We start from the raw sequence: 26,975 nt of genomic DNA, 5'->3' as shown, positions 1-26,975 counted from the left end.
TAAATATGCTAATGGTATTATGCGGGTTGCGTTCAGGGATTAGTTTTTCTTAGGGATCGAATTAAAGGGGCACCATGTTCAGGCCATTACAGCATAGTCAGTATTTAATAATTTAAAAGAAATGAGAAAGGGATATTGAGATGTAATTGGATCCCGGGTCTATAACACATATTTACGAGGGCGGTTCAATAAAGAGTGATGGTTAAGTTTTATTCGCATAATTTATTGTGAAGACAGTTGATTTTACTGTATGTTATTCTGTTGGCTTAAGTTGTAATGTATATGTTATGTAGGTGTCATTAATTTGAATTCAGTATTGAGTCAGCGGCAGCCGTTGCAAGTAGGAACATGTTCAGTTCGTATACTCCTGCTAATTATGAAACACGCCATCGATGAAGATGTTTCATAAAATTGGGGGAAGAGTAAAAAGGCACATAACGATCTAGGTTTAGATTATAGGGAGGATAAGAAGCATTCTTTACATTCATTTTCGTAAGATAACCCTGATTTCACAGTGGGTTCCGCTGAACCCATCGAGCACAAACACGGTAATTATCATTTGTAATATTTATGTTACAAACGTGTGCGTGGTACCGAAAGAAATTTTAAATACTTATAAAAGTACTGCTAAAGCTATTCTACGATCTTCTACCACACTGACAGCAGCGGTATTAATGTCCAATACCTTTCTTTGAAATTGTCTCCCCTCTAAACGTTTAAAACCATCTTCTAGCTGTACTACAGGGGAGAAGAGACTCTCAAGAAACCTTCTGTAGGACTCGGCAGACAATTTGTTTTGTTGAAAGCCAACTTTTAATACAGCGCCCATGTCACTTCCATCTTTGCCGTACACAAACTGAACATGTTTTAACTGCCAACGGCTGCCATTGACACAATATGGGGGGTTAAGAATCAACAGTAGGGATACGGATCATCTGCGTCATACATTTTACAAATTAAGCTAAAAATATAACAACATATTTAATGTTTGATCAATGATTTATGCGAATAAAAAGTTTATAGTCACTCTCCATTGAAGAACCATCGTATGTAAAGGGAAGGGCCTGGAATCATCCTCTTGAAATGTTAGATATTAATAAGATCACTGTTTTGAATGATTGTAGGGTGAAGTCAGATTTTTAGTACTTAAATCACATATAATTATTTACCTCTCCATATTGTTTAGTCGCCATGCCGCAGAACATGAAATACAAGCTGTCAACATGCTATTCAAAAGATTGACCTTCGTATGATACCTGAGATTCACTGAAAAGTAATGTAGTGCCTGATGTTTTGTAAAACTTGGTTCAACTTAGTCATGATTCGAAAGAAATCGAACTTCTCTCGCCTACCTACATGGAAATAAAATCCTACCATTTTTAAAATTCACGATTCTTAAACAGCTGCTTGCGATTTTTGTGGCCGTAAGTGCAAAGGATCTATCCACGGTGAACTCTGGCTGTTAATTTTTAGTTTTTGCGTACTTAACAAGAATAATAGTGCCTTTAGAGGAGCTATTCCATATTCTAGCCCACGGCCTCCTCTTGACCTTTTTCAGGTGTTTAATACGTAACAGCTGGCTGGTAAACCAGTAATTTTTTATTAACCTTCAGCGAAATACTTGTACGACAATGATAAAAATATTACCAAATAACGGATTACAATTTATTAAATACTTATAAAAATATCTAATTTTTTATACCTTAATAGTCTTTTCTTTTTCTCCAACACTTGAAGTAGAACGTGATCGCCTGGAAGCAGCATATCTGTATTCTTCCAAAATTTTTTGAAATGTGCGAAATAATGAAGCCTGGAAAAATAATGCTGGGAGGTGACATTCCACTGCGATCCGATGCATGAGACGAAGGGCACAACGGTTGACCCTGGGAGAGTTTGTTTTGAAGTCGCGCAAGATAAAAGCACAAGGTTGTATCACTCGAGTTTTGGCAAACCTGCGGATTGAAAAAACGCATATTTTATAACACCAGATTATGGGCAAGGAAACATTTCCATTAATGTAATAGAATAAAACTCCGCTCGTTACAAGAAATATTTCAACTACTATTTCAAATAATACTCAAAAATTTTCATAAACAATTTTTACTTGATTACTGCGATGACATTTCAATTCATAACTACTAGGTCAAATTATAATAAAACCACAACCAACCTGATATAAATCCGCAGCGTGGTTGCAAAACTCATTCATTCATGAGACAAACCATAAATTAAATATATCTGCAGAGACAAGTTAGGTTATAATAATTTATAATTGACACCACTGGCTAAATAAATCACTCTCAGCTGAATAAATTAGCTTGATGTAATGGTGCTGTTGAAGTGGTTAATAACTATCCACCATTCGGAACCAAAGGCAAAAGTAGGAGGAATGGGTTTAGTTGGATGATAATTTAAGCATGGAGCATTCAAAAGTCTCCCATATCACTAATCCAATGGAATAAATTCATAATAAATGAGTATTCAATGTCATATTTACCTAAATAAACCCTGCTATAGTAAACAATGAAACTGGCTGAAGGACCCATGCTACTTCTGGGAATTACCGTCGGGTAGGTGTGTTGATGGACAACTGTTTCACCCCCAGTCCTGGAGGCGAAACAGTTGTCCATCAACACACCTACGCGGCGGTAATTCCCTGAATCAGCATGAACCCTTCATCAGATAGACGTCGCGGAAGCCTAAGAATTAATTGATGAAACTGGCTGTTTAAGATCGCAGAAATATTCTATTATCTAGGGATATAAAATTAACTTTTTACATTGCTGATGAACACTCTGTATTATATTTTACGGTGATGCGATCATTTATCATCTATCACATTAAAATTATCCAAGGCAATTAGAAAATTGGATGTGGAAATTTAAAACATTCAGAAAGATATACTCACCTATTTAAGAAATCCTTGAACTGAAAACTTTGCTCAGCCACTGATGCATTATAGTGTTCTCCTTCCTCCTCTTCCTCGTCTAAAAAGGGTTAAGGATAAAGGGAAAATCACAGGAGTAAAATGTGAGATGGATTAAGTGACATTCTGTAAATGATTTGATGCTACATCTTATTCCTTTTTAATTTCTATGCCGAATGTTTATTGTGAAATGAGAAAGCAATGAACAACATACGCGTATACATTCAACACATGAGATAAGAAATTAACTCTCGTCAACTTGTAGTTAACAAATTTACTAAGACATGATGAGGTTTCTATAAACGACTCATATAAATCATTATACGAAGAAATGATATGGCATACAGGACATATTGTACCAGTCACTTCGAGAAGTATTTTCAGATCGATAATCAATATCAATTCTAGGGTAGGTAGAGTGCTAAATTTGTTTCAGGTTCAAACTAATGCTTACCAGGTATTTCATAGTTAAAAATAGAACTGATATTTACTATTTTACTATTAAATTAAGATTATTAAATTTAATGATAAACCTTTCATACGGTTTTTTCCTCCATATAATACGAAGGAATCGTGCATCGTTTGGCTAAATTTTTATCATATGCAACTGACATGCCTCAAAAATGGCTCTTTAACTCTGTACTTACTAAATAAATAGGCAAATGGGTGAAGCCACCGAGTTTCTCTTTGCCCATATGCTAGACATCCATCGACTGGTCTTACACCGGCTTCAACATCCTTTTTTGTAATATATCTAGTCGCGGAAGTTAAGACAGCTCTTACATACCTACTTTACAATTTTATTAGAGTCGGTGAAGAACACAACTGATTCTCGCAAAAATGAAACCCTTGATATTATGCGTAAAAATCACTACCGGGTGTTTTGAACTTCGAGGATTTTTATAGTACAAATGGAACAACTCATATTCAATCACTATGAGTGAAGTTTAATTCAGGTTTAGGGAAGATATTACCAGATTGATCGCTAACCTCAATTTATAAAAACCTTTTGGGTCAATACAGTAGCAGACTACATGTCATATTGTGTTGCGTTTATGCCCTTCTTTGGCCCAAACTCTTAATAGTGCTTAGATTGGAGTACTTAAAACATAAATCTAATGCAGTAGTTAATTATAGGGTTATCATAATTAACGGAACACTTCTGGATTTTGGAAAATATACGATACTATACGCCAGGGAAAAATGAAAAAATAGTGTTGGTTTACCTTCACTAAGATTTTCGTTGGGTGGATGAGGCTCCTCAGCATTTGGCGCATCGGCGTTGTTGGCTTCAGATTCTGAAACGGAAAAGAAATCATGCTAAAATTTGCAATAAGTGGCGACAGGCACTTTTAAATTACACGACTAAGTCAAAACGTAGACATGAAACATCAATTAGGTTTCAAAATATGTACATAATTTCAACATTTTGTGCTGAAAATGCATTTCTGATTTCATCAATAGTGATAAAATCGATAAAATGCAACAAAAAATTCGAAGAAAGGAAATATATTCGGAAATAAAGGCATTTAAATTAGATATTTAATGAGACCACAGTAAAATAAGCTTAGGTGTCTCTTACTTTGGTTTCTGTGAAATCGAGTCGAAAATGAACCCTTTTTCATCTTGCAAGGATGCTTTGTAAGGCAATAAACAATCCAATACCACCCAATGACACATTTAAAATATCCTGATGTGCTTTATAAAATGTATCAATTTCATTAAAAGAAAACACAGCTTACTGTCGCCTTAAATTGTCCGTATACCCTTACGTAAGTTTTGGGTTCTTAATTTAGCATGAAATTGCTTGAAACGGATCGTATAATTAAAAATCCAATTCTACTATTTGGCATATTCACATGATCGCCTAGTGTGTTCAGAACTGGAGTACGGAGTTCGATTCCCAGTGACGCCTCTGGGCACCAACTACACACAAGCTGTATGATTTTTCAAGTACCAGATATTTCTGGCATAGGGAATGGAACAGGTCGCTTTACCCTAATGTGCAAACTTCATCCGCCTTTGGGCTTAGTATTAAACGAGCTCTACCTAGACCTATCCATCCTACCTTCGGGTTGATAACTGTGGTAACATTGTTAAGTTAAGATTTAGAATGCTATGTGTTTTATATCACAATAGCCACTATGAGCTCAAGGGATATTTTTTTACCAATGTGCCAAAACATAATTCATGACCATATAAATTCCACAAATTCTGCTTTCAATTCTTATAAAGGAGTGCATTAAATGTCTATCCTGGTTTTACTTATTTATGACAGACATTATTGTGAGTTTGGACACCGAAAATAGGAGCTTAGTAAGAGATGGAAGTGTAATTGTCCTCGATGCCCACGGCAAATGAATGAAAAAGAGGTAGAGTAACTCCCGACAATCGCTCTCGGATGTAGTACCTAGCACTGGGCTCCTTTGATGAAAAAAAATGATAGGGGCCTGGGTAAAAAATTCGCGTTTCTCAGGCCCGCCCAGATCCAAGTGGGGATGGGCAGGGAAGGAAGTCTTGGATTCTAATCAAAAGAAAATTCCACAGGGGCGAATGAGAGCAAGCTAAGGGCGTTGTAGTTTTGCAACCCAGGCCAAGCCCGAAGGCAAATACGACGGAACAAAAAGAAACAAATATAAAAAGGGGAGAGGCGGAAGGGTTAGGTCCGGCACAAATTACGGTCTCAGATATGAGGGAAACTTGGATGGGCGCGGAGTCTGAGGAAAAAATCACTGGAAAAATATAAAAAGGGACCCCGGAGAAGAAACCGTAACAAGAAGTTCCAAAGGGGGAGGAAAAGGAAAAGAAGTACTTTTATTCCTTGGGAATCTCACTTCCCTGCTCATTACCGGAGGGGTGTGTCATGAAAGATATCCATTGAGTCCCGAAACTTTCGGGGGGGGGGGGGATATCTCGGCGCAATTATAACATATTTCTTTTTGGAGGGAATGAAGAAAGTTCTGGTCCAACCGTTACATAATTTTTCAGCTACGGGATGTGAATTACTTAAAAAAATAAATTGTATCATAGATTTATTTCAGTTCGATATTAACGATCTTCTTGAGTGATAGAATAGTAGTATTAATTAGTTAAATGATGCATCTATTTTGAGTCATCATAGCTTAGGAGAGAATCACTATATTAAAATTAAGGTGAGCAGTATGCGAGGAAATGGCATGTCAAAAATTACGTTATCACAGAATATACTTTATTAGAACTATTACAGGAGGAGCAGACAAAAATACATTGAAATTACATACAGCAACAGGTCTCTCAACTTATCATCTTCCTCCCAAACTAATCTCTGGATTTTAAAAATATCCTCTTATGCTAAGCCGACGTTGTGGTCATTAGGAATAGTTCCATCCAGTTCTCTAAAGCCGACACAATTATGATATTATGCTTTAAATTGGTCTCTCTAGTAGTTACTGAATTTAACTCGTTAAGCATCAGCGCATACGTATTTTTCAGTAAGAATAGAAATGAGATGTTGCCCTTCACACAACTTAAACAGGTATCCTAGAATATAGGCACATTTCAAACCTAGAATGTACGGTGTATTGCATACATTGCAGGATGAAGACCATTTCTTAAAAGCTGCTGCATAAAAAGTGGGTACACAAATTGAGAATATTTGCCTTAACGGTGAGCCTATTAGCTTACAAGAAAGGAGACCAGTTCGTTATATAACATTGAAAGAGCAAAATCCCGCATCAATCACCATTTTGTTTGATCTCCTGGAATGGGTAAAATGGAAGAAGGGACCATTTGGTCTCAATTTCGCCCAAATAAATACCTCCATCATACTACCTGGTCGATGTAGCCACTAATTTATAATAATCATGAATTTAGCCCGTTACCACAGTTATCAAACCGAAGGTTGGTTCGATAGGTGAGGATAAATCCCAACAAATACAAGGCCCAACGGCCTGTAAAATTCACATATCAGAGTAAGGGAACCAGTTCATTTCCTTGTGCTGTGTATGGTTTCAAAAGAACATCTTGGACACAAAAAAATCACAATGTGAAGCTATGAGTGTTCAGAGGCATCTCCGGTAAGTAGCCCAGCACTCCACTCACTAGAATACCATGTCCCCTTTAGGCATGTATTAAAAAAGAAATGCTGAGTTTAAATAGGATATCCAATAAGATCTATAACCAATAAAATGTAATATTAAAAAGCGTCAGGTAAAATTAAAGACGAGACTACTAGTATATGTGTATGATTATATGTATATATATATATATATATATATATATATATATATATATATAACACACAAACACAAAATTGATTAGGTAACACGTAAAAGAACACTCGCATTGTAGATTGTTTAAACTTTTGGCCTTCTTCAGGTCAGATTGGAAGTTCTCGGACGGAAACTATGGAGTCTGGGGGGGAAGTGAGGGGCATGCTCGGAAGGGAATTAAAGATGGCTGTTCAGGGTGGGAATTTCAAAAGATCAGACAGCTAGTATGCATGCAGAATACCTCCTCATCCATTTGAATGAACTATCACCGCTACTCCTGTAATTCTGCCTCACTCTCTTCTCTTCCAATCCCTTTACACGCAGATTCCCACCTTTCCTTCGACCAGTGTTTCTCCCTAGCAATCCTAGAATCCCTAACCGATTAAGCCACTAATATAGAGGTGAAATTCGCGAATCCGCATATATACTAACTCCCGATCATTTAACATTCCCACCCTTAACCGCCATCTTTGATTCCCTTACCAGCATGCCCTGCACCTCGCCCCCCTAGCCTCAATAGTTTCCGTCCGAGAACTTCCAGTCTGACCCGAAGGCCTCAGAGAAGTACAAGAAATCAGTTAGGTTTCCTAATATCAAAGCTCTAGGTAGTCAGTCAGCCAAGTGGTTGCAAGCATTGCTGAGTGAATTGGAAATTTAGTGCGATATATATGGGATGAGAATCAATGTATATACAACAAAGGTTATGCGATTTTCGTGAAAGACATGGGCTAAGCTAAACATTAGAATAGAAGAGCAAAAATAGAGCACGCAAACAGTTTAAGTATCTCGGAAGTGTTTGTTCATGGTCAAAGTAGTAGGACGTTGAGTGAGGATGTTAAGAAAACACTCGATAAAACTTTGATATGGAGCGTAGTTAGGTACGGCATGGAAACATGGTCACTGAAGCAGGATGCTAAAAGTAGATTGGAGGCTTTTGAAATGTGGAATGGAGGAGGTGAAATGGACCGAAAGGAAAAAAAATGAGGAAGTGTGGTGGGCGAGGCGAGGAAATTGTTGGGAGAAATCCTCAGGAGGCAGGAAAAATGAATGAAGGGCTTATTGATCGGCAGTGGGATGTTGAAGACTGTAATAGTTGGGAGAAAGAATGTAAGGAGAAATAGGGGAGAAAAGGAGAATAGTTGGGAGAAAGAATGTTAGGCAAGCGAGGAAAGGGCGGGAATGTGATGGGGATGCTGGATGGTATGAAGGGAGGAAGGAAGTACATAGGGATGAAGAAGATGTTGGGTTGTATTTTGCTAGGAGTCACAAAATATTTATTCGGTAGCTGGGTCCATCCAAAACCTACCTTAACCGGTAGATTACCTAATTACTTACAAACACACACACAAATATATAAAAAACATTGATTAAGACATTTGAACACAGAAACACAAAGAAAGGACCCTCATATATGCAGTCATACATACATACATATATATCTGTGTGTGTATATATATATATATATATATATATATATATATATATATATATATATATATATATATATATATATTTACTTCTACCCATTACTTCTATATCTTCAGATGAAGACGGATTATTTCCGTCGAAATATCAAGACACAACGTGTGAGTGTTCTTTTTTTGTGTTTCCATATTGTGTGTTACCGTGTATTGTACTATATATATAAATTCATTTCTTTATATTCAAACACGAAAAACTCATTTGTCGAACGGATATTCATACAGATGGATATAGATATAAGGAAAAGGGATAGGAACACAAAGAAAGAACAAACACGGGAGAGGTGAGAAAGGCGGGATTTAGTAGATCACAAGTGCAAAAATATTTTCTTTGCCGGGACGACTTTTTTTCGTGTTTGAATGTATATACATTCAGTATATACTTTCTCTTTACTGTATTTATGAAAGCATTAATACTGGAGAATCTAGAAATCAATTGGCTGAGCAATTAGTCGCACACACGTCGCATAAATTTCTATTTTTTTGACTGCCGAGGAGAAACCCTTGCCATCATCAAACGAAAGGTAATCAAAAGAACGAGAGAGCTCATCACGCGAAATAATTCCTTGCCCGGAAGAGTGAAAAGTACCTCAGATCGGCGTTGTAATCCTCTCATTATAAATAATCGGATCCCGGAAAAAGGATCGAATCACGACTATTCCCGTATCCAAATTCTGCAAATCCCGCGACCGCGAATAGAATCCAACGGAGGTAAAACAAAACCCTCCACAGTCCATGATTTTATGGCGCAAGTAACGGCGTCTCTCTTTACTTATGATCTAACCCGCAACCACCACGAACGCTAACGCCTCCAGCTCCCGAAAGGCTATTGCCGTTTACCTTCGCAAAGGTATGGGCAGGAAGGGGCGACGAAGCTCCTTCCTTTCCCTTTTCGCCTCTCGACAGAAAAATTCTATCTCGCACGCGAGCACACTTGCTTGGGGGAGGAAGGGAGGTGGAGATGGGGCGAAGAACGGGGTTGGGGGCGGATAACTTTCACCTACCCCTCTCTCCCCATCTACATCACTCTTTCCCCTAGCCAAAAGTCACAATCTAAAATTTTCCACGTGGGAAATCGACGGAGAGGCTTGGGAAAGCCTTAAGCGTTGGAGGACGGGTCCAAAGAGTGAATCGAAGTAAAAGGGGAGAGGGGGTTGGAGTCAAGCGACGGCAGACAGCATGGCGGGAGGGGTGGGAGAAGTTCGGGGTTGGCTACGGGGGGACGCGGGAACTGGTAGTACCAACAGGGGAGCAGGAGGGGGAGGAATAGGAGGCGGGCGAGAGGTTCTCGAGAAATAGGGGAGGTGGGGCGGGATGGGGCTGGTCGGGTAAAAGGGGGTGAAGAAAGAGGCGATTGAAAGGGGAAACCACTGTTACATAAGTCGGGAACAAAGCAATCTTGAGTAACTTGAGCCTGACGATCATACCGAGCTGTTTGCCGTGTTTCGAATCGCAGAAAAAAAATTACAAAAAAATCTTTGGCGGATAGTAGCAAAAAGTGTGGATTTTTAATCCCAAATAAACATTCGTTTCCTCATAAAAATTAAGCGAAAATTCACGCGGAACTAAGGCGGGCTTTAGGACACCCGTGCCGACTCTACACCAGTGGAGTTATTAAGATTAAGGCCCCGAAGATTATTCGCGATTGACATGAAATTAGGACGAATTTTTAAGGAGAAATTTCACTTCATGGAGACATTTCAATATTAAATTACAGAATCATCGTAACATTCCAAAAATTCGTAATCAAGGAGATGTATGAGAAACGCAGCGAAAAGTTTAACTTAAATGTGGGAACGGACTGCAGAAATACGTATTAGCAGCTGAATTAATTGTATCAGAAGGTATGTTCTGCATTCACTTCTTAATCGCAACAAATATTTTCTTGCAATTTCTTTTTTAGCCATACCATGTCTTATTAAAGTCAAACCGGTGGCATTGAGTCCTAAATATTTTCAATGCCTTTCCTTATAAAGAATATTTGTACCATAGACCGAACGTGACACTTCCACACTTCAGAAAGAACAGCTTTATTCATACTATTTTTCAGATATATTGATACTTAAAATCTCAAAATTCTTTTCATTCATTAAAACTCTAGATTCAACAATTAAGTTCACTGCCGTAATTAGCAAACGTTCAGGTTAATGAAAATAACTATGCTTTCATATACAAAAGAGAACTTGTGAATATTAAAAAAGTAGGTGCACATTTTGAGAAATGAAAATTCATAATAATATCTGTTCCAAAGCACCGGTTAAACGCTTCACTTGGTTACAAAAAACTAAACTACACTTATAAGTAAAGCCTATGTCTCAATCTAACAGCCATCTAGAAGTTCACATTAATATTACGACCTCTGTAGGTTACCCAATCAAAGAGACAACTGATAACGGTGGGATTTTCTAATATGTTTCAACTACACAATATATTTAAAAAACGCAAGCTAAGTGGGGATATTCTATGTATGTGGCTACATTATGCAATCGTTAAAACGCTAATACTCTCAATGCCTCTCATACACGCATACAGAACCGCTTCGTCAATAGTTGTATTTTTGTACACAGCAGTAAGCCGTTTTTTTGCGAAAGAAAGTTTTTACCTGACGGTGTAATACCTCATTATATACGAGTATGCCTGTACGAAATACAGGAGGCAAATAAGCAAAATAAAATTTCGACTTCGAAGCCATGGAGAATATTGTAACAATGGAATAGTCCTTTTTCAATTTTTCCGTCAAACGGTAGCGGGAAATTCAATATTTTAATCCACGTACAAAATGAAAATCAAAGAGAAAAATCCTCTGGGATATAATAACTGGCGATGATGATATAACTCATTCATGGTATGGGATAATACCACAACTAAAAGACAAGTAAAAGTAAACATATTAATATTAAATGCATATATTATATTAAAAAACTTAAAGCAATGCACAGTTACCTTCATAACAATTATACCTTCATAAAGGTAGTGCTACCGAGGTGCAATTTGTATCGCAATACTCAGAATATTAAGCGAAAATTATACGATCTTAACGGGATCCGTCAGCTTGAATTAAATTGAATGAATATGTTGCAAAAATATTAGAAATCGGAAATATAAATGAATAATTCAAATTAAAGAAATACAAAATTTGGCAGTGAAAATGCTCTGTAGAAGAACGATCACTTGAACGGCGTTTAAAAAGGTTTGAGATCGCTGAAATGATTCGATTATGCTATTGTTGGCATGGATTATACAGACAACATAGGCTTGGAACACCTATATGTTCTTGTATAGTGCCGCAACTACGTTTGCCAAGAATTAGGAAAAGAATTTATTTGGTCCATGCATGTCAATAAAAAAATGGGATTCAATTAGTGGGAAAATTATGACTAGGAATAATTTGTAGACGGCAGAGAAACAATGAAAGCAGCAGTAACTCTTTGAGGGGAGAGAAGATGAAAAGAATATGATCAAATACGAAAATATAATCTTCAAATACAGACATGAGATCATATGCGGATAATACGAGCATGAGGAACGTTGGTGAGGCGAAAAAGGAAGAGGATTATTTCACTTTTAAATTTGCATTTTCTCTTTGCGTTCTACCGGTTTTATCGGCCCAGCGAACTCCCAAAATACCTCTTGCATGTTTACTAATGCCTATACTCTTTACTGTATGATCCACTATAAAAAATAAAATTAGGAGACGACAATGGACAATCTCATAGACATAGCGACTTATCTTCAGCGACCTTGTGTTTATACTGAGGAGTTTTAACGTATTGAGTGATTAATGGGACAGGTAGAAAACATATATTTCCTTCAAAGAAACGAAGCGACTTTCTGCGTGCAGGAGTCACGTGAAATTCGTTAATATTTCTCGACATATCTAAACTTTTCTCCGGAAGCAATGAAAACTATGTCTCCAGGTTTCTGGGATTACTGATCCCGGGAGTAAGAGGGAGAGGGAAGTGTGAGGCTACGAGCAGGTTGGGTTAAGTGGAAGAGAAGGAGCGAGAGGGGCTGGGGATGCTCCGACCGCGGATTCTGGCTCCCTATCCCTCTCACCCCAAACACACAACTCCCCCCTCCCACTCCTACCACTCCACCCAGCCCTCGCCCGACCCCTACCCCATCCTCGGAACCACTGCAATGCATTACGCGCTTGATGCTCCGCGTTCCAAAGCCACAGACGCCTACCCATCTCCCACGCCGGGCCGTTACCGCCCTTCCGCCCCCCTTACACCCCTCACCCAGCCGTTAAGTGGCGTCGACAACCCCTTCCACAAACAGGGATGCTTGCGTTTCCCACAGCCGCTAACTCTCGTGAGCCTTTCCCCCCCATCTCTTAAACCCCCCTCCAACACATACACACGCCTTTAACTCCTTCCTTCATGCACGCAGGAGAAATCATTTAAAATCAAAATCAATGCGTTGTTGTACGCAAAAGTCGACAGTTGATTTCGTCCACCTCCACCTGTTTTTGCTCCGGCGTTAGGAAAAAATATATGAATAAACGTCTTTATTCGGGCGAAATTGAGACCATATGGTCCCTTGTTACATTTAACTCTTCGTCAAGTACATGCATACATAAAAGTAATAATAATAAGAGGAAATATAAGAGAAAAAGAATGAGAGAAGTGACGAGTCGGGGGAAGAAAAACAGAAAATTATTGCATTTACTGTTAAATCTGTCGAAAATTTTAACGGTAGATTTCGACTGAAGGGACCACTCAAAAAAAGACGGATGACACAGAAGGCGGTTTCACTCCGATGGAGAAGGATTAGGACGAATCCGTAATCTTGGCAACGTATGTCTTAAAGTTTTGGCTACAAATCGCTTGGAGTACGTGAAGAATATATTATATAGAATAAAGTTAATAGGTTTATGGCATTGCTCTTAGATAAGATTGAGAGAGAGAATAATCACAGATTCACACAAGTGGAAATGGAGGGTATGTATGAACGCGATTATGAAAGACAATGAACATTTTAAATCCCCTGGTGGGCAGAAGAAATGCAGGGAGATTGAAAGGGGAATAATCTAAGGGAAATCTGAAAGTCTTCCAAACCTTAAAACGATTACTCAATAGTTAACCAAAATGTTTAGGTGATAAACTAATGAATTCAATCTTTGTTCATATAAAATGAGCGGCTCCAATTCAAAGTTTTTTCGTTCAAAAGAATCATAATTAGCCAATAGTTCATGAAAATGATAAGATCTAATTGAATACAATATTATAAGTAAAATTTTACATGCAATCATGTAATGAATCTTTTATTAATCGCATGAACTTATATTAACATTCAAAAAGAAAGAGAACGGAGTAAATATTTAAAGCGTGAAAAAGAGTAGAATGTAGGTACTACGAAAATTTAAAAAAAACGTAACCTAACGAAATTAAACTTTAGTATTGAAATTTGTAATGTACCATCGAAGAATGTATCAATAGAATAAGATAGGAAGGAGAGGTACAAAAGGTCCCCAGTTCGATTCTCTTCAATGGTAATATTTTATTAATTTCCTTTTTTCTTTTATTTTGTTTATTACTTTTCAAATAAAATAACTGAAATATGACCACTGTATGAAGCCATTTTCACCCTATCTTTGCCTAATTTTTCACTGTAATGTCATTTGAAAATATCAAAGATTCACCAATTCCTAATGGTTATGCGGGCATTCTACTTTTTATCCATATAACGGGACTTCAAACGCGGTAACATTGTCTTAAAAGATGCGCGGTTAAAAGACGTGCTCAGTTGATTCCTATTTCAACATTCAGGAGTACATTCTGGGCAACTCCGTCACGCAATTGTTAACGCGAACTTTACTCTAATTACAGCAATTGATTAAAATATGTAATATACTCAATGCCAGATGGAAAGCAGATAAATCACACATGAGAGACTGCTTTACAAGTATAAAAAATCATTGAAATTATAGAACAAGACTTGAATGGTAGTAAAGGATTTGATGTTCATAATGCAATGCTTTGATAATCATGGATTTCTTCCGATTACGGAGAATGAGAGCTTAATAGGAGTACTCGTCAAATATTTCCCCGCACGATTCAATAGCTTTTGGAATGCCAGCGTTTTTGGGAGACAGAACATAAGATAGGTGTCCAAGAAACTTGACAGCACCAGTCCAGAATTTAGGCTGCGATTACTCATGCTATGAAGGCAGGGTTAAAAAATTAGCCATAGGAGATCTCCCGGTGAGACTTGGCTACCGTCCTTCCATGCAAAATAGCCCCTTTGCATGGAGCCATGAAGTTTCACAAAAAAGCTTAACATTTTTCAACCTTCAGCCTCGCATAAGACAACCTCTTTTCTTCCTGTTTAAGTGTTTATCTCCAACAGGGATTTCTACCAGTTAAACTCTCCTCACTAAATTTGGGGTCCCCCCAGGGTGAACGTGAGCGGTTGCCGCATTACCATTTTCTAATTGCCTGGCTTCGTTATCGCCCCATTTAAATGCATGCGTTAACAAACTCGCCTTCCTTCATGTCGTCGCTGATTCGGCGAACTGTTTTTTTCGTCCCGCCGGCTGGGGCTTCTTCTGACCCTTCCGATTCGGCCCCAATAAAGCCATTTGTCCCTATCGTTTACTGTTAGCCACGCCTTTCTACCTCCCGTCCTCAACCCTAACCTCCCACCAACAAAACTCATTCAAGTTTACAAATCGACGTGAAAACGACGATTGATCGTTTCAGTGCTTAATATGTTTTAGAATTTCAAGGAAGTGCCATTTGCACTAGCACCCTTAAATCGTGTTAAAATGTTGGTAGAGTCGTACGCTTCCCGCCCGAATTTACATTTTTTTAGCCTGACCATGTAAACTTAAGGTCACGTCAGGAGATATTTAAAATATGTTTCAACAACCACAACTACCATTTCGAAAATTGACAACGGGAATTAAACGTCTTTGAAAACTGATAATGAATAAGTAAGTAGTAGAATCATGTAAATTTAAAATGAATGTACCTACGGTCGTGAAGCAATGTAAAACGGAATAGCCGAGATCGTAAACTTAATTGGCACCAAGAATAAAGTGACAACTAAGGGGAAGATGGACACACTAGGTCGCTTGGATGTGTTTGGGAAACAGTAACTCACGTGCACCTCAATCACGTCAGTGTCAGGATGTTTGATTGGCAAAAGTCCCTGTTTCCGAGTACAACCGAGTGATTAAGTGAATGACCGAAAACTTGCGAACATTCCTCATAAATATTATGTATTTATCTGTATGATTGACGGGTCACTGGCATAGGGGTATTCTTGTAAACCCTAAACGAATGAGTAGGTGCGATTCAAAAAGGTCTAACAAACCCGAGTGATTGAGTGACTACGAACGTGAACTTGGCCTTTTTTTCTTTTCTGATTTTTTCTTTCAATTTAGTTTTCATTCCTGTAGGAGTAAAGCGGGTCCCTGGCAAAGGATATATCCTTGCAAACCCAGAGTGTACGTGTAAATACGATTCATGAGACAGACTGTTATTCCTTAACACACCCTGGTGATCGAGTGGCTATAAGTTTGTTTTCATATTTATTATCTTTACATTGTGTACGATTGAGGTACACGGGGGTCACTCTTTCCAAAACACACCTAGTGTGAGCTAGTGTGTGCTCCCTATCTTTCCCCTTACTTATAACTTTGTTTTTACCTCCCTCCTTCAACAAACCTAGTGCCAATCAAGTTAACGGTCTCGGCTATTTTATTTTCCAGGAGAGTCGTTTCTGAAAACTGCCATTTTAAAACCGATAACTCACACTTTAACTTTTAAAAATCGAATGAGCCGATTATTTTTATGCCTGAAGGGCAGAATATGTAAACAAACAACTTAGCTTAAAAAAAATAATATAATGGCTTATGATCCTTAGCGACAATCAGGGAAAACTCTTTTGGTGCAACTATAAGTGTATGATATAGCTGCAACATGTCGATAACGGTGTTTTTAGATGCAATACACACACAAGAATGTTAGCATAGCGTTTTTGTTGCTACCAGATCAATTCAAATCATTGCCATCCACGCGTAGGAAACATCACAGCCCACCGAAAGATCAATTAAGGGGGTAGAATCCAAGCCAGTAATGGGCTACCCGGTCTATGACCACAAGGTTCAAAATAATCTTCTAAGTTTCCCGACGATATTACAATTTTCTATCACGGCACAATCAAAGCACCAAAGCCGACGAAAGCGGCCACGCTCTCCCGCCATACTGTTTCCAAACGGCGGTGCTTAACTATGCGCCTGCCTGAAATCACCGCCTCACGTAATTAATATGCCTGCCCCCTGCGTAATTCGATTGTCAGCGGTTGGCAACGCTTCTCTAACACTCCCCTCTCTCCTCCGCAACCCCACCTTCCGTCGGGGCACGCGTGAGAAGAGACGCGCAATTTGCGGGTTATCTTCGCCATCGTGTCGGGACAGACGTGGACGCCCCCTTGTCGGATGCGAAGCCATCGCGGCGGCTGAGGCAAGAGGAGGAGAGAGGGAGAGCGGGGAAGGGACGCGGGAAGGCAGATGGAGGCGTGGAACACCAACACTGGCACCGAAGAGGAGCTTAAATCCCTTCCCTCGACAAAAATCCTTCCCAGTCTGCAATTACATTCTCACTTCCAACCCCCTCCCCGTCCACGTTGCACCTTCCAGCACTCCTCACAACCCTACCGCCCCCCGCAAATCCTGCGCCTTTGCGGGAGTCCCCTCACCCACAAACCCCTCTTCTTTTTAAACGCCGCTCACACACACACACACCCACACACTCTCGCGTCCTCCCTCTCCTTATCCACTTCTAAACCTTGCATCTCTCCCGACGTCAACTGTGCGCCTCTACGCGAGAGCACTATTAAGAGCCCAGACAACGACGTAAACACACGCATACACAGACATTCTCCCTCGGAATACAAACAGGAAGGAGAAGAGGCCCTTTATCCCACCGCCCCTCTCAAAAAAAAAAGAGAGCCCATCCTCGCTCTTATCTTCATCCGAATTTTCTCCCCCGTCAAATGCTTTCAGAGCCACGAGGGGGAAGAAAAAATAATTCACCGTGAAGGGGGGGAGGGAGGTTGGCTGGTTGGTGTTGGGGGCAGGGAGATGGTGGAGGGGGACGGATGATGTGAGGAAAGAGGGGTTGTTTGTAAGTAGCAGGGGAGTGCTCTCCCGAGCGAAAATCTCAAAACCGTGAGCCGCATCTCCCTGCTTTTTTTTCCTCCCTCACTCCCTTCGCCGGGGCCGGGCTCAAAGGCAGAATTATGGCGAGAGTGTAGTTATCGCTTAAACTCTTGCGGGGGGAGGAAATGTTTTTTCTCCGCGAAACTCTGCCAAACAACTTTACACTCGGTAAACTCGGGAAAAAGAAAGCGCGCGCGCGCCGCCCACATAAACATTAGCCGCTTCTGATTGGCGAAATTGCTAGAAGTTGTGTAAATCCACACGGCTGTAATTAAAGACGAAGGAATTAGGGTCTCCGCCAGGGTGGGGATCGGGGAGCGAGATGAGCATTTGTGAAACCATCCAGCTTTTCTTTACGCGCTTCGGATGCAGCGGAAAATTTCAAAGAATTACCCCGCCATTTGGGGCCTCTAAGACGAGATTACAGGCGCTGCACTTCGTTGAGTGGTGGCTAGGGAAACATCCCCGTTTCCATGACTACAAACCTTATGTGGCTGACGAATTCGAGACTAGAATTTTGCTTCTTTATTATCCCCAGCTGTGATCACACCGTTGGAAGTAATACATCCAGAACAAGGATTAACCGTGAGTTTTTTTTTAGTAGCGGTTTAACTCCAAAAACGTTCGACGGAAACGGTTTACGATACAATATAGGATTTATTCGATGGGGTTGAAGAATTTTTGAATTTCAGCGAAGCGAAAATGGAAAAACAGGATGATGGATTTGCATCACTCGATTAATGGTTATGTGCCACAGCCTTGATTAATTATAAAATGAAACGGCCGTATCTAGCAAAAGCTAAACGCCACTACGTATTCGCTCCGAGAGAATTATATTCATTGAAATTTACAACATTGTTTGCGTCTTTTATCACAAATCCCGATAAATATGTACGTAAAAGACTATCGCGATTGAAATGGCTAGAAAATACTGTTTGAAGAATAGTAAATGTAATGATTGGGATTAGGATTTTAGAAACACGCAAAACCTAACAAAATATCCTACATATTTTTGGAAAAGAGATTGTTACACTTTTAGCCCTATGAATTAAACCTCTTAACAACTGTTGCAAACCGTTATCTACGCTCTCTACTCATCGTCAGTCAATTTCTGTTCTCCTAAAGACAGAAATACAAAGATACAAGAATTTCCACATCATTAGAATTTTAACAGGAACGAAATGCAATTCTGCATGCCAAGGACTCTTCTTAATAGTAAGACTAGCCATGTTATTTCATAACTCAACGGCTTAAATGTGATGAAAAGGTCAGAGAGAAACGTCATCTTTCGCTTGTTAGGCCACATTTAGAATATGCTGCTATATGGGATCCTCATGAAGTTGGAATGATTGTCAAATTTGATTGCAAGCAGCGTAGAGGAGCTAGATTTCTAAAACGTTGTTAAGAAAAACTTAGTAGCGTATCAAAAATATTAGAGAAACTAGGCTGGGAATCACTCACGGAGCGAAGGTTAAATTACACAATACACCTCTTGCATAAATTGAAAGGATGTCCAGCAATGACATTGAATATGTGTTATTAGCCCCATCGTTCCACGGCAGAAAATATTATGGAATAACATTAGAGAGATTAAGTGCAGAACGGATAGATTTAAGATGCCATTTTTCCCGGGAACGATAAGGGATCAGGATAACGTTGTCTGATCGTTCTAGGGGGGAAAAGTATTTCGGGTAGACATTATTCTGGTGTGTATTCACCCCCTACCACACAACCTAGCGGTGGCTTGCAGGGTACTAAAAAACTAATACTGGAAGGATCGTGATCGTGTTTTAACCATCCCTCGGGCTATCTAACCATCTATAGGGATATAGACACATGCAGACATGATGATGACTCCCACGTTGAATTGAAATTCCACGTTGTAGCCAAAATATTTCAAACTTTCGCAGAAAAACTCATAAGTATGGTGAAACCACGGAGTCAAAATGGCTTCCAATCGGTAAGTCAAGTCAATAAAAGGTTCGTCTGGATTGGTGGTGATTGGTATCCTCTAAAGGGCATGAGTTTTTACGTGACGTATTTAAAGCATCAGCTGAAGACAACGTGACAAGGTATGTTGACCGAAAAACACTTGCTAATCGTCCTCATTCATTTCAATACTTGAGCGGTTTCGACGCTTTCACAAAAGCATTCATTATAAAAAAATACAATCTTATACTATTGATAATGACGAGGAAATGTCGAAACGGGTAAATAACTACACTAAATATGAAAATTAACCCAGTGTTTTTCATTCAATATAATGCATTTTAAATTGTTAGTTTACGGCCAAGGTATAAGTTGAGCGGTGGAATATCTCATCCAATTACCACAGTAACACTCTTAGCAAATCAATTTTTATACCATAGAAAAAATACATAGTCAACCAGGATACAATGGTGATTTTTGCACTCGTTTGCCAATGTAAAGGTCCTTACTTTGAGTCCCACATGGAGAGCGGATGATACGCTGTTTGTGGTCTGTGGTTTGTGACGAAGTTGGTACTTCACGTACAGTTGAAGTACATCACGACACGGAAAGGACAGAACCAATACGGTTCCTTGCAATCGATTCTCCAATGCCATATTTTCAAAAAGCATCTGAGTTCTAGTGTTACGAAACACCAATGTGAAATTTAAAGCAACAGAAATAATGCGTAATAATAGCGATAATTATAACGCAAGGGCTAATTTAACCACTTTCAAATTTGTTAATGACACTTCATAATTTGGCGGCGCAATGTAAATCATTGAAAGCAACATCTATGGACGAAATATTAGCACTATTTTTGCGCCAATGGCACGAAATATTTGATACATTAGATCGATAACTGGTCCTTAAGGTAATAAAACTAAACTCCTATACTTATTTACTAGTGTCGAATGAAAAAATCCTTCTCACCAGTACCTAGGGTAATAATCACAGGTATATTTCGGTACCTGGGACGGTACCATAAAGGAACCCTCGTCAGGAACCAACCCATCTAGCCTTCGCATTCAACTTTGCTGCAGGGCTATTAAAAGAGACTAAGAACCAGTAGAACCAAGAAGCTTTTTGGGAAACTTTCTACAAGGATGTAAGTTCTACTTCCGGAGAAAACTTTCCCGTGAAAGATATTACGCTACAGTATCGCATACGCCTTGACGAAAATCGTCAAAACATAAAGGGTTTTTAAAATTTCTTTTGCGTAATTTCTATGCCGTTTCTTTAATAAGCTGCCAGGGTCGTGGAAAATAAATAATTAATATATTTCGTTGGTGCTTTTAGGCATTTGTTTTGCCGTAGCCCAAACATTTCGGACGCTAATGTTATTCAATGCAACTGACCGACGACTAAATAGCTACAGTATTTATTTTCCACAAAGGTGTGTATTTTATTATGACATTTATTTGACTTTCAATGCTACCACTAATTAGGGAAATAAGTTCAACACTTCGAGAAGCCATTGCAGCCATTTTAATGCAACAATTTCAGAGCGTAAAAATCATTCGCCTTGACTGGGACTCGAACCCAGATCCCTCAATATCCGGTCGAGTGCTTTAGCCACTTAAGCTACCGAGGCGTCCTCTTAAACTCTGAAATTTTGGGGCTTTTAAAGGAACTAGATGTTATGACGAAATACCGTACATACAATGTCACATGCATTCGTAGTCGTGCGCGAGGCGCCACTGTCCACGAGGTTAAAAGCCAACTTTAAACACGTATGGTGTTTTCCCTTTGACAAATTCAAAAGAAACTGCGGGAGATGCCGCAACAGTAACTTCTCTGGGTTCTACTAACTTAGGATCTGGGTTCGAGTCCCAGTCAAGGCGAATGATTTTTACGCTCTGAAATTGTTGCATTAAAATGCACATTAGCGGATGACTCCGTTAAAAGTTACTGTTGCGGCATCTCCCGCAGTTTCTTTGGAATTTGTCAAAGGGAAAACACCATACGTGTTTAAAGTTGGCTTTTAACCTCGTGGACAGTGGCGCCTCGCGCACGACTACGAATGCATGTGACATTGTATGTACGGTATTTCGTCATAACATCTAGTTCCTTTAAAAGCCCCAAAATTTCAGAGTTTAAGAGGACGCCTCGGTAGCTTAAGTGGCTAAAGCACTCGACCGGATATTGAGGGATCTGGGTTCGAGTCCCAGTCAAGGCGAATGATTTTTACGCTCTGAAATTGTTGCATTAAAATGCACATTAGCGGATGACTCCGTTAAAAGTTACTGTTGCGGCATCTCCCGCAGTTTCTTTGGAATTTGTCAAAGGGAAAACACCATACGTGTTTAAAGTTGGCTTTTAACCTCGTGGACAGTGGCGCCTCGCGCACGACTACGAATGCATGTGACATTGTATGTACGGTATTTCGTCATAACATCTAGTTCCTTTAAAAGCCCCAAAATTTCAGAGTTTAAGAGGACGCCTCGGTAGCTTAAGTGGCTAAAGCACTCGACCGGATATTGAGGGATCTGGGTTCGAGTCCCAGTCAAGGCGAATGATTTTTACGCTCTGAAATTGTTGCATTAAAATGCACATTAGCGGATGACTCCGTTAAAAGTTACTGTTGCGGCATCTCCCGCAGTTTCTTTGGAATTTGTCATTGCAGCCATGCCGAAACCAGTCGAAGTACAGTGGAAGACGTCGTTTTTTAAATGTATAAGTTTTATTCCGTTTTTAACTGTACAATAGATAAGGCATGACCGAAATACTACTACGCTTAGAACTACAAAAGGAAGAAAGATGGGGCAAAAAACGTATGGCATAATCCCGTCGTACCAAATCCCTCCGAAAATCGTCGACACATATGACCCGGGGGATCGGGATGGTGCGGTAGCTGACGTACAGGCTTCCCACCATGAGGGTCCAGGTTCAAATCCTGGAGACAACAAATATTTTTCAGCGGTATCCCGATCCCTACTTAAGGTGCTTTTTGGAGAGCACTTTGAGTGAGTAAAACGTCCGTCGGATGGGATGTTTAACTGCAGACCCCTTGGCGTCTTTCGACAAATGCCGACGCTGGGTTTCTCTCCACCATTCCCTTCCCATCCATCCCTAATGGCGCAAATGACCTTAGCTGTCGGTCGCCTCACATAAAAACTACTACGAATAACATCTGACCCACTCGAGAATGAAGTGTAATGGCAATTGTGATAGTGATGACCGGCCGCTAAGACATGAGAAAACAGCCATTCGCACTTGTGACATGAAATCCACGACTTGCCGTCATTTCACCGCGATCGCGAAAAACTACAGCCTGTGCTTAAACGAAGACGCCTCACGATGTCTCGCCGTTTTTGTAAAATTTACGAAAAAATATTTAATTCAAGTAAAATTGGATAGTTTAAATAAAAAAAATCGACCAGGACACGCAAGGTTTATTTAACACGTCACATTTCGTGGGGACACACCACAAATATTGTTAATAATGAATGACCGCCACATCAACAGCGATGATTAAAAGTAGTCCTGCCGTCACCTCTGAAATTCAAGGCGAATTAACACGAACCAACGCCCAACGACAACGGCACATGTCCATGATGGGGCGGCGGGCAGGAGGGGAGCAGCCGATGATAAGAGACAAGGGTCTCTCCCACGAGTCCAGTTTAACGCCCCTCACTGCTGCCGACTCTCGCGCAGTCCCTTGTTTCCCCCCTCGGCGAGTCCCCCCATTTCCTCCCTCCCCCAATCCCTCCGCCACATGGCATCGTATCCTTAAACCCAATTCGACGGATATATCGCCAGCCACAGCTTCCGCCCGCCGGGAGAAACGCATAACAAGCCATCGAAAGCACGAGGCGCAACCCATGTCGTAAAAACTAACCCTTCTCCTTCAGCCTCCCTCCCGCCACAGCAATCGAATCTCTTTCTCCCCCATCGCCTCTGTAAACTATGCCCCCCCCCTCCATCCTCCGTCCAAATACGTCTACCCCTCTCCGTACCTCCCTCCCTCCGCACGGGAAACGCTCTAGTCATCCTCACCCCTTCTCCCGAGTTCCTGGCGCGCACTTAAAATCTTACCCCGATCCCTCCCACTCGCACCCCTCCTATGCGCCTCGAATGTATCGTTCCCTCCAACGACCCACATCTGCGAGTACCCTCCGTCCCCCATCGCCGCTCCGCTCCTCGCATTAATTGCCTACGATTTTTGACACCCGGGCGGAGTCGCTTAATCCTACATTTCTTCGTCGGTTGGTGGAGTGGGGAGGGAAAAGGGACGGGAATTGTGGGTAATATAAATGATGAGGGAGCTTAAAAAGTGCATTAGCAAGATAAACTGAGGTAGTAATTTTGTTTTGTTTCCTCTCCGAAAAATGACTACATAAAACAACGACGAAATACGCGGAAGTACCCTAGGGGAAGGATATTCGAAATACAGGAATTTTATTCGTGTCCCTATTTACCAAAGTTCCGTAACTATTACTCGAGGTAGAGATTTAACTCATCACGTAGGTACACACATAGCTAATAAGCTACTTCCGCTTTGGCTGCACCAAGCCATTACAACTCACGGCACGAGCGAACGTCGGATGTGTTAACTGCAGCTAGACGAAAGGCAAGTACTTGAGAGATGCCCTAGAGAAATTCGTATTTTATTTCGAAACCATTTAATTCTGAAGTTATTTGTCCATATGGATTATGTTCATTTGGATATAGGTGTACATTGTACAATAACTATGCTTTGAAGTCATAATTTATTTACGTGCATACAACTTACGCATTCTTGCAGTTTTCATTTTTTCGAGGTAGCCTAAAACCACATTACTCCCAATAATTCAGGGGTTAGTGTACGTTCTAAAAGTACACCTTAGATTTGACCCCAGGGATACCAAGACTTGCCCCGAGTGATCAATGGACAAATGGTTGACAACTCTTGATTCCAGAAACAGTAGGAATGCTCACCGGGATTCCCGTCACTTCTCGGACACGACGCGGAGAAATTTAAAGCGCAGCATGCCATCTTCCGCACCGAAAGTGAACATTGGACCTATACGCATCTTGCACGATGTGGAGGCTAACGGGAACGCCGGGTTTATACCCACGTAATATATTTCTCTCTTCTCTCCGGGGACACCAAAAATACCAATTCTGTTATAAATGTATACTACTCCCGGACCACAGAGCAGATGATGACGGCGACACAAAATTACTACACACGTCCTCACGATTTGACTACACCGTAAACACCCTCAACGGTCATCAAAAATATTACATCTCAGCTCCCGGAGGGGTCGGGGATCTAACGATCACTTTTCGCAGGGGGGAAAGCACTAGAGATCCCATCTCCGAGGCTGCGCCACCGTAATGTCGCCGACCCCGGCGAAGTGCCGCTCCACCAGTTTTGCCTCCTCGAACTCCGCGTCCGCACCTCGAGGTCCGCACCAAGCACCCCCAAACTCCCGCGCACATCCCACTCCCATCCCGGGAAACCCCCCGTCCGACGCTCAAATCTCATTCCTCCCACCTAACTCCCGCTAATTTCCCTTCCCAAGCCGCGCGCGATTTCGTACCTCAAATCCATTCCCTACCCCTCCGCATCATCCGATACGAGAGGGCTCTGGGTCCCGAAATCCGCTAGGGGGGGGTGTGTGTGGTGGTGGTTGGGACGAGAGATGTTGTTTCTTTCTGCGCGGTCGATTTTTTCCTCTAGCTTCCGCCATCCTCTCCCCGCTGCGTCTCGCGACGACGCGCAAACTTCCCCCCTCCCCATTCACCAACACTCCCCTTCCCCAATCCCTTCACCCCCTCCCCAGCAAACCCCTTTGTTCCGGTTCACAATGTGGCCGCCATCGCGTACTCACCGGCCCGCACCCCCTATCCCTCGGAATCCCTCCCGCCCGCTAAGAGAGAGATGAAATCATAATTGAATCGGTTTGTTATCGAAAGGGCTTTTGCGTCCGCGCGCCGCGGAGGGAAATTGAAACCGCGCGCTCCCGATGAGTCCGCGCTGTCCGTGTTTGGGTTTTCAGCACAAACGCCCGCTTTTGCCCACCCGCTCTGCCGCGGGAGTGGGAACGGAGAGACAATGAGCCCCACATGCTCACACACACACAAGTACAACTTGCTCTTCTCATTTCTCTCCCCTCCCCCTTGATCCCTCACGCCACACAGCAACCCCCAATCTCCCTACCCCCTCTCATCTCGCCAGAGCAAACATTTACGACGCCATTCACCACCCTTCCCCTCCCCGCGGATGTGCTTTGTGCGCCTGCGTGTGGGTGTGTTATGAGTGTGCCGGTTTGTGTGGGTATTATTATTTGGGCGCGTTCTTCACGTGAATGGTTCCGCAAACAGCGGTTATCGTCATTATTGTGATAATTTCGTCCAACGGACCCCATGAGGGGATATTCCATCGGATACTGACACCGCGACGTCGAATGGAGGTCGAATACGCCCGGCTATCCTGCTCCTCTGGTTGACATTTTAATAACTAAGGTAGCAATGAAGCGCGAGAGCGGCTCCTAGACCATATGGCAATTTTATTTTCGGTCCAATTTCATATCCACGGCTTTATAGCCAATTTTGCATTACGAAGCAAAAACATGTTGCTATGCCTCAACCGATTCGATTTTCGATGACACCGTTCCTTCACGTTCCCTTTAGCTTAAAAAAGGAAGTTTGCATCACCGGCGTGGACCTTTTCCAACATTTACGAATTTGCACAATTAAAAACTAGGCAGAGCTAATCAGAAATGTCGATTCAACGGTAGAATATTTCTGACATAGTGAAGTACCTGAGGCCTAAATAAAAAGTATTAATTTGAGAAAATTGACCCTTAAGACTTATTTAGCTCAAAAATCCTTTCAGTCCAACTCTTCTCGAAGGTACTGTACTAATAATGATAGGCAGTTACCAATAAATGGATTATGTATTGATTTCATTTATTCTAAATTACGTAAATTATGCATGAGAGTAAAAAATGGGGTCCTGCAATTAAATATGGCAAAATGACTACAATACTTATTGCTGAGACCATGCCCGTTTCCGCCAATGAATTCTTCCCTTCTCACTATTTATTCATGCTCTTTCTATAGCCACCAATACTGCACCTATTATTATTATTTTGATATTTTATTTCCTCTGATGAAAACATGACTGTCAAGAAAGAATCAAACACTTCGCTTTTTATTCATACATTTTCTTCCATTAGGATGAAGCTTAG

General features: G+C 40.8%; 1 protein-coding gene across 1 annotated transcript in view; it reads right to left on the bottom strand.

Annotated features, from left to right (window-relative positions):
• Nucleotides 1-1,696: 1,696 nt before the first annotated feature.
• Nucleotides 1,697-26,975, bottom strand: part of LOC139690442 (protein timeless homolog) — a 453,641-nt gene continuing 428,362 nt past the window's right edge. Inside the window, exons 2-4 of the mRNA XM_071587894.1 lie at nt 4,153-4,224; nt 2,909-2,987; nt 1,697-1,952 (exon numbers count right to left, since the gene is read on the bottom strand). Coding sequence (XP_071443995.1) covers nt 1,697-1,952; nt 2,909-2,987; nt 4,153-4,224 — 407 coding nt within the window. The remainder of the gene's footprint in view (nt 1,953-2,908; nt 2,988-4,152; nt 4,225-26,975) is intronic.

This window comes from Hetaerina americana, unplaced genomic scaffold (genome assembly GCF_022747635.1).
Source record: "Hetaerina americana unplaced genomic scaffold, ioHetAmer1.1.p SCAF_3, whole genome shotgun sequence".
Lineage (NCBI taxonomy): Eukaryota > Metazoa > Arthropoda > Insecta > Odonata > Calopterygidae > Hetaerina > Hetaerina americana.
Note: the sequence above shows the minus strand (reverse complement) of the source record. Positions and strands in the feature narration are given on the sequence as shown.